Raw genomic sequence first — 12,534 nt, forward strand, 5'->3', positions numbered from 1 at the left:
TTCTCTGCCTGACCTTATTTGGAAGCTGTCCCTGAACTTAGATGCTTGACACATCTTAAGAGTGACCTTTAGCCAGGCTGTGTTGGTGCACACCTTTAATGTTAGCAGAAGCAGAGTCAGAGGCAGAGGCAGATGGATCTCTGTGAATTCAAAGACAAGCTGGTCTACAAGAGCTAGTTCTGGGACAGTTTCAAAAACTACAGAGAAACTCTGTCTCAAAAAAAGAGTGACCTTTAATACAGTTCCTTGCAAATTCTCTCCCCCTGCTGCCCATATCCTAAAATGTGTTGTGTTACAATCTGTATGATGGGACTTTACTGATAAATGTAAATAAATCTTCCTATGAGCACCTTCTAGAAGATTCCCTGGCTTTTGTCCCCATCCTATATAGTGCCATCACTCCCTGAGATAAAATTAAGTTGTCTCACCGACACTGACTCAGGAATTTTTTTCTCTCATACTCACATCTGTAAAAGCCCTGTTATGTACTTCTGATCCCTTTGGCCTCGTTGCCTGGTGGCCAGTGTGCCATGAGAAAAATGGAGACCTCACAGTTGGAGCCGCTGAATGGGAATTTATAGAATGCACAGTTTGTGAGCAGCCCCCCTCCCCTCCACAGAGGGTAGTGGCATTTTTGACTGATACCGTGGTTCCAGGATCAGACATCTCTCCTCATATGTTTGCTCTATTTTTCTTTGAGCCTTCTTTGAATACAATATTATATGTCTCAGATCTAAACAAAAGACTTTATTTGTGAAGTGGATGTTGGTTAACACAGAAACTTAAAACTCATCAAAATGTAAGGAATAATTATCGGTGGAATACTCAACTATTAATGATAAATTAAGGATTTTATAATGGAAACAATATTAACAAAATTAATGAAAAATCTTTATCAGACTTGAAATGAAACATATTGCACTATTTTGGGCATGGGAAAACTTTGATATGAAAGAACATATGGATTGCTAATTAATCATTTTCCATTCATACACAAGAATCAAGACTCTATCATGCCAATGAAAAATAATTGAAGATTCTGTCATGAACTATGGTAGATTAGAGTTATATTCGTCTAGGTTTTCTTGAGGAGTAAATTAAAATCCAGGTACTTAGAATGCACTCTCTGAAGAACATATCAGAACTTGAGATAAAAATCAACCTTCATTTATGTCTCCTTTTCTTGATATAATCTTCAAGACAATAGGTTTTTCTGGAGTAAGAAGAAATGCCTTTCTTAATTTCAAGGGAACCTAAAATAGTTGAAAAAGTATATTAGTAAGTTAAATGAATCATCAAATTCCACAGAAGACTGATAGAACCAACATATTAAGAACAATAGCTACTTATTCCTGTGTTATCACATGGCTATTACCCTAGCATTCAGGATTTAAAAGAGGGAGGCAGAATACAAAATGTAGGCTTGCTGAGATATATAGGATGTTCTGTACCACCGTGAACCTCATGGACTGCTTCCTAGAAAGAAAGAAATCTATCGTTATAAGTGAATAAATGACTTTTTATCAATGTGGTGGTTTGATAAAACATGGCCACCAAAGGTGGTGGTATTATTAGGAGGTGTGGACTTGTTCAAGAATGTGTGGTCTTGCAGGGAGTATGTCACTGTAGAGGTGGGCTTTGAGGTATCATATATTTAAGTCGTGTCTAGTGTCTCAAGCCACTTCCTCTTGCCTTTGGATTAAGATGTAGACTTCCCTGGCACCATGTCTGCCTTTACACCACCATACTGCCAGCTGCATTGCTCCCTAGAGTAAATCTCTGAAATTATAAAACACAACCTCAATAAAAATGTGTTGTTCTATAGGAGTTGCCATGATCACGTTGTCTCTTCACAAAATAGAGACGCCTACTAAGACAAACACAAAGAATCTTGAATTACTTGTATGGGATATGGAAACATGCTTCAATCTATTCATACTTCAACATACAAACTGACCACTTATTCTGTAAAAGGCCTGAAATAAAATTTTTATATGTCTTCCCTAGTGATCTAAATTTTAACAAAAGTGTAGAAGTTTGATCCTTGTAAAGGACATTTGTGAACACATAGAAAACACATTTTAACAGGTTATATAAAGTTAAGTTTTATTCAGTAAACTGGAAAGACAACCACAAGTAGGTTTTGTACATGGCAAATGCTATTGTCTGACCCTGATTACTAAACAATTTCTTTTTTTTATTCTGATCAAACTGCCAACTTTATTTTTTTCAGGAGCATTATATACCTAAAAAGTGGGGCAGTGGAGGGATGGGTAGGGTGCTGGAGTCATGTCTGGAGACTCCCTAACTGATAGGAAGAGGTAAGGAAATGCTGAGGGTCTGTAAATGTTTACAGGGGAAAATGCTAATCACTTTCTGAGGCCTGGCCCCTAGCATTCTCAACTCACAGTGGGAGATAAGGGTCCAGAATTTGCCCAACAGAGGTGAATAGCTTACTTAACATGTGAGCTGAGAGGACTATAACCGAATACAGGTCTTTGCTTCTGGCAAGAAAGCTCTTGCTGTTTTCGAAGATTCACATCAGAATCAGAGTGTTTGCTGTGGTGGGTAGTCTCCCTGCTGGTCTCATGACTTCTGGTTTGCAAGCACTCACATGCTCCCTCAGGAGCCCTGGTTATGCCTTTCTTCCATATCTGTTTCTCTTTGCCTTCCCATCTGTCTGTGGTGTTCAGAGTCACAGCTATCCATCTACAGCTCTCATTTTTCCTCAAAATCTGAGCTCAAGGGTGATGTACGATTAATAAAAACTCAGGATCAGAAATTGGGGTTCAGCCTAAAAGTACAATTTCTAAAGAAATTTCTAAACCTTCCAAACTGATACTTGTGGGTTAATGATAATGGAAGGACTTTTGGAATATTTAAGGTGTGAGTTCTGTGTATCTCTATTATTCAAGGATGGTGCTTAAAAGGGAATTTTCACTCATTTTACTAATTTTTAAAATGATATTGCTGTCAGTTTGTGGCAGAGATGGCCATCCAATAGAATAAGAATCCCATATGAGAATAAAAATGTACAAACAGGTTGTCTCTTAGTTTAAGAAAGTCATTTTGTAGGTAGCTAGAGCCATCTTGTAGGTTCCTAGATGCCTAAAACTTGCCTATGATCATAATAAAATCATCCATCTGTATTGTGTTTGTGTATAGAACAGAAAGACAGCTACCCTCACGTCACCAAAGGGAAAATGACCATATTATATTCCTTTTCTATGATGATTATCTACTGACTTTTGAGTGTCATTTTGATGGGGGAGAATCTTCTGTTTTGTGTTAATTTCATTGGTTAAATAAAGACACTGCCTTGGCCCTTTAATAGGACAGAAAATTAGGTAGGCAGAGTAGACAGAGAGAATGCTCGGAGAAAGAAGTTGAGTCAGGCAGTCACCATGATTCTTCTCTCCGAGACAGACGCAGGCTAAGACATGTTGAATCTTTCCTGGTAAGCTACCACCTCGTGGTGGTACACAGATTATTAGATATGGGTTAATCAAGATGAGAGAGCTAGCCAGAAGAGGCTAGAGCTAATGGGCCAAGTAGTGTTTAAAAGAATACAGTTTCCATGTAATTATTTCGGGTATAAAGCTAACCGAGTGGCGGGACGCAGCCCCGCTGCTCCTTCAACATCATTTAATACAAAAATCATAATGTTAAACCTCTTGGGCATTGCTTCTTTAAGTTAATGACAACACATTCTTAAGCTTTTCAGAGGAAGCATTTCAACCATATTTCTAAATGCAATACCTCACATTAAAGTACACACAGAAAAGGTCTGAGGACTTTGAAAGAACCCCCATACTTGAAAGACCGCCATGCCCACATACTATGTTAAACTCTCTGAAAATTTAGCTGGGCCCCCAGGCTCAGCCAATGCTAAAACTGGATATCTATGGGTTGCAGACTCACTGACTAGGCTAAGGAGAGAGAATACTCCACCCTCCCCCCCCAAGGCATTCTATCTAAATTGTCAACTTTATGCAGAGTGCTATATCTAGCTTTGTGGTTTTTCCGGACTAAGGAGAGAGAATACTCCCCCACCTCCAAAATATCCTATCTAAACTGTCAACTCGCTGCAGGGTGTTTTATCTGGCTTTATGGTTTTCCAGGGAAATTCAAGAATAGACACGGGGCCATTCCCAGGATGAGCTAAGCCCACCAATTTGAGAGCCAGTGAAATGCTTGTGCTATACTACCCTCTTATGTAATCATTTTTCCATATAAATATGCTGTTTGAATTTGCCCAGAGTGCTCAGTTGTCGTAAGCTGCTGTTGTACCCACAGGTGCCTGTGTATTCAATAAAGACAGCTCTTGCTGATTTTATCTGTTGGCCTGAATTATTGAGACTGGGAGATTTCTCCCAACACCCTTCAAAATGAGGGTTTTTTCAACTTGAATTATCAGGTGTATTTTCCAGAAGAACATGTGTAAACTCAACTCATAATCATGTGCTTGTATCCCTAGGCTGAGGAGCTTTGCTCTTTCATCACTGCTGTGAAATGCAGGCTGTTTTCTTTATGGCTGCAACCTCTCTTAAATCAGCAAGGTTCAAGACCAGACCCCAAAATAAGAGCAATCATCTAACACAAAATAGACTTGATTGACTAAAATATTAAGGAGAAAAAATGGAGATAGAGCACAACATTGAGTGTGACAAAAGGTAAGGGTGGTCATGGGTTAAATTGTAATAAAAAAGTGAATGTTATCAAAATGAAATGTATGAATTCTTCAATAATTAATAAAACATTTAAAAGGATATATAAAGAAATGCATCTATTAAAATAATTTGTAAATTTTTTATATTTAGAATAGTTTTAAGATGTTTCAATGTATTTATTGGTGGATTTTAATATACAAAAAGTCTTTAAAGAATCATTTTAAGTTTTGGAAAGAAGAAAATTAGGTGATTTAGAAATAGAGGATGCTTTAATGAATATAGAGAAAATAAAAATGGAAAGTGCATGTGTTAGTTAATGGGTTATGGGGGTAGGGACAGTGGCAGCCTGAAGATAGCATATCTAAAAGACGGGAGTAAATTTCACAGAGAAAACCTAGTGAAAGTTCTTGGCTTGGAGGTAGCTTGGTTGATTTGAACTTGCAGGATAAGATATAATGATGAATGAAGAAGGAAAGAAAACACATGGATATATAAGAACGTAGGTGGATGCCAATTGTCTAGACCAGAGTCCCTAAAATACGTGGAAAAGTTCATAAAATGGCTAAGCGAAGGAGTATTTCATATTCATGAATAATGGTTTAATGCATGGATTTCTGTCTGTGTTTCTATATGGGAATTACTGTGGAACTTTGAAAGTCTCTGGATTGGTGAAGGATTTGGACAGACATTCTGATATGACACAAGGATAATAAAAAGACCATTATACCTCTTGGAAATGAATATATATATATATATATATATATATATATATATATATATATATATATATATATATAACTATGTTTCAGGTTATTTCTATTAATTCATTTGAAAATTAATAAATATTTAAACTTTAAAAATCTGTTCCATGGTTACGGGAGCCAGCGGGGTCAAGGATACTGGTGAACATGTATCCTTAGGGGCTTAGAGACTGAAGCAGCAATCACAGAGCCTCCATGGGTCTGTACTAGGCCTGTTGCATACATGCTGTGATTGTTTACCTTGGGTTCCTGAGGAACTCCTAAAAGTGGGAGTAGGAATGGATTCTCTGACTCTTTCTCCTGCTCGGGGGGCAGATTTTGTGTCTCTGGGTTGTTCCACCCAGCCTTGCTATAAGAGTTTATGCCTAGTCTCATTGCATCTCGTTATGCCTTGTTCAGTTGATATCCCTAGGAGGTTTGCTCTTTTCTGAAGGGAAATGGAAGATTAGTGGATCTTGGGGATAAGTGAAGTGAGGGGGACTTGGAGAAGGGGAATATTGAGAGAGGAGTCTATGGTGAGGATATATTTTATCAGAGGCGAATAAAAAAAAGTCTGTTCCATGTACGATATATACAAGTATAAAAAATCCATAACAAAGTCTATTAATTGTAGAATACTCATGTAATGGTAACAAGAAAAATTACTTGGTTTCAATAATACTATACATAATCATATGAGGAATATCTTCATTTAATACTCATGATCTTTCATTTAAACATAGATAAAGACTTATTGCTCCAGAACTCAATGGCTCAGGAGCCCACACATGGTTTTATACAGATCTCTCAATAAAGAAAACATTAGGTAAAAATAAAACAGTATAATCCATATATAAATATATACATATATTCAATATATCTTATACATATTCTGTATATTTTTATACATTATATATAAATAAAGTGTGTATATTATATATATACAAATTTATGAAATGCTTATAAATTAAAAAATAAAAATATCACAAAAAGAATATGTTCTGTCTCACCTCTGTTTCTTCACAAGGCAGCACGGAAAAGTTCTGCAGGAATTTGACAATAGCAAGCTTCATGTTAATGAGAGCAAACCTCATGCCAATGCAGCTTCTAGGCCCATATCCAAAAGGCAGGTATGTGCAAGGATTAATTCTATCTTTATTTTCCTTGCTGAACCTGGTATCACAATTGAACAAGAACATAAATAATGAAACACGAAATGAAAAAGAGCAACATGTTTGCAGTTTTCACTTACATCCCTCTGCCAGCATCATACAGGGAACTTCAGGGTGTTCAATATTCCAGTCATGGAGTGTTTAATTCATTATGAGATTTGTAATTTAATATTCTTTCTATAACTTTACGGTAAAGGATCTCCTAATGTTAAGAAGATGATGTGTCATGAATGCTCATTGGAATGAAATGTGTCTTTGAAATTTAAAATATTAAAGATGTTGTGTGTTATCAGTGTGCAAACATCACAAAGAACTTGTGGGGGAGAAGGAAGGAATTTCCCTGACACTTGAGTTGGGGATTTGCTCACTGTGGATGGAGGAGATACATGTTAGGAATGAATTGTTTCTATTCCAATCCTTACTCTTTTCACCATCCTCTCTTTACTTCCGATAATTGTTTCATTCCAGTCAGCCTAATCTCTTTCCTCTTCCTCATCCTCTTTCTCTTCAGCCCCATTTATCCTCATTACGGTTTTTTCACAAAATCTGTGACTCCCTCACCCACCTCCAAAAGTCATTCAGTGAAGTAGGTAGCAAGGACACAGCTGCTTCTCTACCATGTTATCCCTGAATTTTGTGTCCATCCTTCCCATAGGAGAAATGCTGATTCTGGAAGTGCTCTAGAAGACTTTTAACCATCTATTCTGTGAGAGTTATTAAGTATCAAGGAAGATTATGAAACAATTTCTAAGCTATTTTATAGAACAGCTTTGGGGTCAGGTGAAGGTTGTATTGGTTTGTGTGTACAAGTTGAGCTTGGTGGAAAACTCTTGGGGAACAGTACATACACACACATGATAGACACTGGGGTTTCTGTAGACTTCTTCTATACTATGTTTGATTACAATCATAATATTTCTTTTCTTTTCTTTAGACAGCGTTTCTCTGAGTAGCCTAGGCACCTGTCCTGGAACTTGCTCTGAAGGCCTGGCTGGACAAACTCATAGAGATCTGCCTGCCTCTCCCTCCTGAGTGCTGGGATTAAAGGCATGTATTACCAATACCTGGACAGTAACAATATCTTTTTAACTTTTTCATTCCTCACTTCCTGGCCTAGTCACTGATGCTCCCTGAGTCTATATTATCTGAAAGTTGGAAAAACCATAGAAATGAATAATGAATGCTGTCTGATTCTATAGTCACTAAGATAAAGTGTGTATATGTGGTGGCTATATAGATGGGACATAGAATCAACCTGATCAGAAAACAGGAGCAAGTCAATTCTTCTTGTCTAATAAGCACTATACAGAGAAAACCTGCCAACACCAGAGACACACGGCTAAAAATGCAATACCTTAGGCATCCAGAACTTCATGATAGAGGTGACTGTATGTATAAATTTTTGGTCTCCTAATTTAACTGCATCTATCTTTAACTATCATTTTCATATGAGGAGCATGATATGAATTAGACAGGTTCTTTATTGGAATATATATATATATATATATATATATCTCCATACCGATACATATGAGCACCTAAATAATAATTTGAGAAAAAAAAAGAGGTTATGTACTTGAAGAAGTATGGAGAGAGGAATATAGGAGAGAAAGAGACTGAGCATATTAACCTTCTTAGAGAAGTCTGGTTCTGTGTACATTCCCCCTTTCTGAGTCCTCATACCTTTCAGGACGGAACTGCTCAGGCTCTGGCCAGTATTTTGGATCTTGGTGTAGAGCATAAACAGGCATAATCACCACAGTCCCTTTGGGAATGAGTATACCGTTGATTTCAACATCTTTCTTATTGATTCTGCTAACCCTGTTAGCAACAGGGTATAATCTCATAGCTTCACTCACTACCATGTCAAGATATTCCATCTCTAGCAGAGCTTCATAAGTGGCAGGTGCCTAGGAAGATTAAAAAACAAGATTTTGCTAATTTGATATTTGAAACTAACTTTCTTGCCAAACTAATAGAGTACTTTTATGTTTGTAGGAACTGCTCATTCAACCATATTAGTGGCTGGATTTATCACTGATACGTTTACAATAGTCATGTGTGTTGACATGCTAAAGGGCCACTGAAATACATAAAGAAGTGAATACTGAAGAATATTCAGAGAAGCTTATACTTAGGTCCAAATCTTCAGTGTTCTTTTGCATGATTTTCCTTTTCAGTAATAATGAATGGCATATTATGTCAATCTCTTCAACATAAATTAGTTATTGAGGGTGTGATAACTTATAAAGGAAGGAGGCCACCAGTTCAGAATGTGGAAATATAATGTAAAGAATTGTAATTTCTTTTTTAAACTCCATATCAATCCTTTCAGATGATAATTCACAGTTTTTAAATCCTGTGTTTAAATTTAATATTACTATAAATGAGCAATTTGAATGTTCTTATTAATAAATGCCATAGTAAACAGGAATAATATATGAAATTACCGTGACTAGCATCAATAAGATCTTTTTTCTTTGAAACTCATCATGGTTAAATGGATAAAAATGGAGACTAATTGAGCAAAAATTTCTATTCTACTGAAAAGTCCAAACAACTCTATGCTTAGTTCCTGAAAAAGAACTTCCACTGGTGCTTAAAATGGTGTTCTAATAAATTTTAAACTTCCAATATCCCACAGCCTAGTCACCTGAGGAGGTCTAGATTAAAGATTAGAAATTACTAGATTAGATTTGTTTGTGTATATCTGGGAGAGTAGTCCTAATGGTTCATTGATGTAGCAGGGTCCCACCAATTGCAAGTGGTACTGTATCCTTATGGATAAACTTGGGTTGTAGGAGAACATCTAAATGATGGTCCATGAGTGGACCAGAGAGCAGCCAGCATCCTCCATAGTCCATGCTCTGCTTCATTGGCTGTGAGGGAGTATCTTGGTCAGAAGCAGTGCTGAGTGGAGTGGCAAGCAGCCCTGTCTATAAGCGACTGTCTTGAGTTCCCTTATTGAGTTTCCTCAGTGAGAGATTATCCTGTGAAAACATAAGCTGATGTAATTGTTTACTTCCCATAGTTGTTTTGGATCATTTTATTTGTTACAGTGATATAATGAAACAAAAACAGAGGATGAGGATCAAGCCTGAAGATGCTTTGAGTGCACCTCACTGACAACATAGCCGGTCCCAGAATATAGGTACCTTGTTGACTGAGGTTTCTGTCCTGCCCAGTTCCTGCAGTCATTAAGTCCCAAACAAATCACACAGAGGTCTTCATTAGTTATAAACTAATTACCGCATTAGTTCAGGCTTCTTACTTACTAATTCTCATACCTTACATTAGCCATAATTCTTGTCTGTTAGCCACATGGCTTTGTACTTTTTTGGCAACGCAGTCACATCTTGCTTCTTCTGTGTCTCGGTCACGACTGCAGACTGCAGGATCATCTTCCCAGAATTCTCCTGTTCTTATTGCCCCACCTATACTTCCTGCCTGGCTACCAGCCAATCAGCATTTTATTAAACAGGTCAAGAAACAAATGTTTACAGGATAAAACTGTTGTCCCACAGTGGGTACCTCACACCTCATTGCATCCAATTTTGGGCAGAGATGAGAAAACAGCTTATATGATATGTAGCTGTCACTTTGTGAATACTGAAGCTACCATAATGTAGAGGTGAACAGTGTAGCTTGAAAGCCGCCATGATCTGCTTTGTTCAAACTGAATTATGTGAGCAATAATGAGAATAGCTGAATCAGTCTGCCCAGCAGAGACAACACAAGGGTCCATTAACAGCAGTCAGACCACAGCATTCCCACTAAAAATATTAGACGTGTCAGGTCACTTGTTTGAGGTTCTAGGGGAATGCCTCAGTGGACAACAGCATTGTTGGTTCTTGCAGAGGATGTAGGCTCAGGTCACAGTATCCACATGGTGAGCATTTCCTAGAACTCTAGTTCCTGGGAATCTGATGCCCTCTTCTGGCTTACTCACATTTCAGACATGAACATGAAAAACAGATACAGGTATGTAGGCAGAACATCCGTTTAAGTTTAAATAAAATACTTGTCTGACACGTGCTTATCATTAAAAATCTGAAGAGATTTTATGCATGGTTTAAACTGTGTTATGTAGTTAGAAATAGTGGATGTCACAGGCTCTGTACAGATTTACAGAGATTAATTTTTCTGTACATATACTTTCCCTCTGTCGAATTTTCAGACACTATTGCTGAAAGAATCAGTTCTTACTGTACTAACTATGATTCCAAATGCAAGTATGGAATTTTTTCAAGTTGAGGTTTCACCTTTTCCCTCTATCTCCAGGCACTATCAACTCACCTTCTTGGGTAGGGCTAAATCAATCTCATGCTGGAGCTTCTTTTGGACATCAGGATGAGTTGCCAGCAAATACATAATAAAGGAAAGAGTAGTGCTTGTAGTATCATAGCCGGCAAAAATAAATGTGATTGATTGGGCCATGATCTCCATATCAGAAAGAGCTAAAATAAAATTAGACATTGTGTGTCGATTACCAAGACTGATGCCTACATAGACACTTCACCTATTTTATTCTACCATATTTGGTACAGTAAGATACTCTGCACTTTATCTATAATGATGTTCTGCCTGCCAGATATGCAGAACAATGTTGATACAATACTTGTGGGAGTAAAAACTAATAACTCATTTGACTTAAGACCTACTTCATGAGATGGAACCAAGACTTGGCACTGTTCAATTGACCAACAACCTGGGACTAGATAGAGTGGGGATCAAGGGCAAAATCTAACATTACTGGTGTAATAGAAAAGAAATGAATTGACTCATTGATATTTCATTATTCTTGTAGATCAGTGCCTTGATCAGTCATCTTCAGAGAAGCCGCCTCCTGCAGCATGTAGGAATAAATGTAGAGAACCATAGCCAGATATTAGACAGAGAGTGACAGTCTTTGCAATATTCAGCTCTAAAGGGGATGTCTCCACTAAATACCTTTCTTCAAGACTCAGCAACTTTCATCAAAAAGAAGTCAAGAAAAGTATAAGAGCCAGGGGAGGTTGAAAAAACAAGAATACAAGGCCTTTGAAATCAACATGAACAAAGCTCATAGAACTCACAAAGACTGAGGCAGCATGGATAGGGCCTCCATGGGCCTCCACTAGTTCTTGTCTTCATAGATTATGGTTCCCAGTTTTGTATTTTTGTGGGATTCCTGAGTGTGCAAAAGAGTGGTTTCTGACTCTTGTGTATTTCCTTAGAATCTTTTTTTTCTGTTGGCTTGTCTTTCCCAACTTTGATATGTTAGTTTTTGTTTTATCTTATTATAGTTTATTTTGTTACATTAAAATTATGAATGAAAAGACAAAAACCTAGCTACTGGTGAAAAGGTTAACAACTGAACTGTCCTGTTGGGGGAGGGAATATCAGTTTTCTTCAGTAGAATGATACTGCACATATCAACTACTTCAGAGCATGCCTCATGTTCAGGAGTAGATGCCCAACATATAATGGACACCTCAGTTTGTGAGTGAATTTGTGTGTGTGTGTGTGCGTGTGTGTGTGTTTGCGCGCACGCACGAGTACACACGGGTGCACGTGCACATGTGTGTCTGTTCATGTACATGCGTGCTTTGATTAGGTTAATTTGGTGTTTGATTTTTTTGTATAGTTTTATTTATTTTACTGATTTGGGGTAATTTTGTTCTTACATTGTTTTTTTATTTGCTCTTATGAAAAAAATATAGTTGGGTAGGTGTGGAGATCTGGAAGGCCTTGGGAGATGGAAAGAATATGATCACAATATATTTAAAATTAGAAATTGTTTTTAAAAGTACCAAAATTTGTTACTGACTTCAAATATGCAATTAACAATGGGATTTAATATTAATAATTTCCAAAAGATACTTTGAGGTACTAATGTATGAATAGAAGCATTACTCTGAAATACTAAATCCAAACACAGTGAATAAAACATTAGAGAGGAAACATGTTATA

General features: G+C 37.2%; 1 protein-coding gene across 3 annotated transcripts in view; it reads right to left on the minus strand.

Annotated features, from left to right (window-relative positions):
- Positions 1 to 727: 727 nt before the first annotated feature.
- The window catches only part of LOC142851557 (cytochrome P450 3A6-like), a 132,305-nt gene continuing 120,498 nt past the window's right edge, over positions 728 to 12,534 (minus strand). For all 3 annotated transcript variants that reach the window (XM_075975336.1, XM_075975325.1, XM_075975345.1), the window contains 4 exons: positions 10,879 to 11,039; positions 8,266 to 8,492; positions 6,421 to 6,583; positions 728 to 1,253 (listed from right to left, as the gene is read on the minus strand). In XM_075975336.1, the coding sequence (XP_075831451.1) occupies positions 1,158 to 1,253; positions 6,421 to 6,583; positions 8,266 to 8,492; positions 10,879 to 11,039 (647 nt within the window). In that variant the 3' untranslated portion in view covers positions 728 to 1,157. The remainder of the gene's footprint in view (positions 1,254 to 6,420; positions 6,584 to 8,265; positions 8,493 to 10,878; positions 11,040 to 12,534) is intronic.

Source organism: Microtus pennsylvanicus, chromosome 1 (assembly GCF_037038515.1).
Source record: "Microtus pennsylvanicus isolate mMicPen1 chromosome 1, mMicPen1.hap1, whole genome shotgun sequence".
Lineage (NCBI taxonomy): Eukaryota > Metazoa > Chordata > Mammalia > Rodentia > Cricetidae > Microtus > Microtus pennsylvanicus.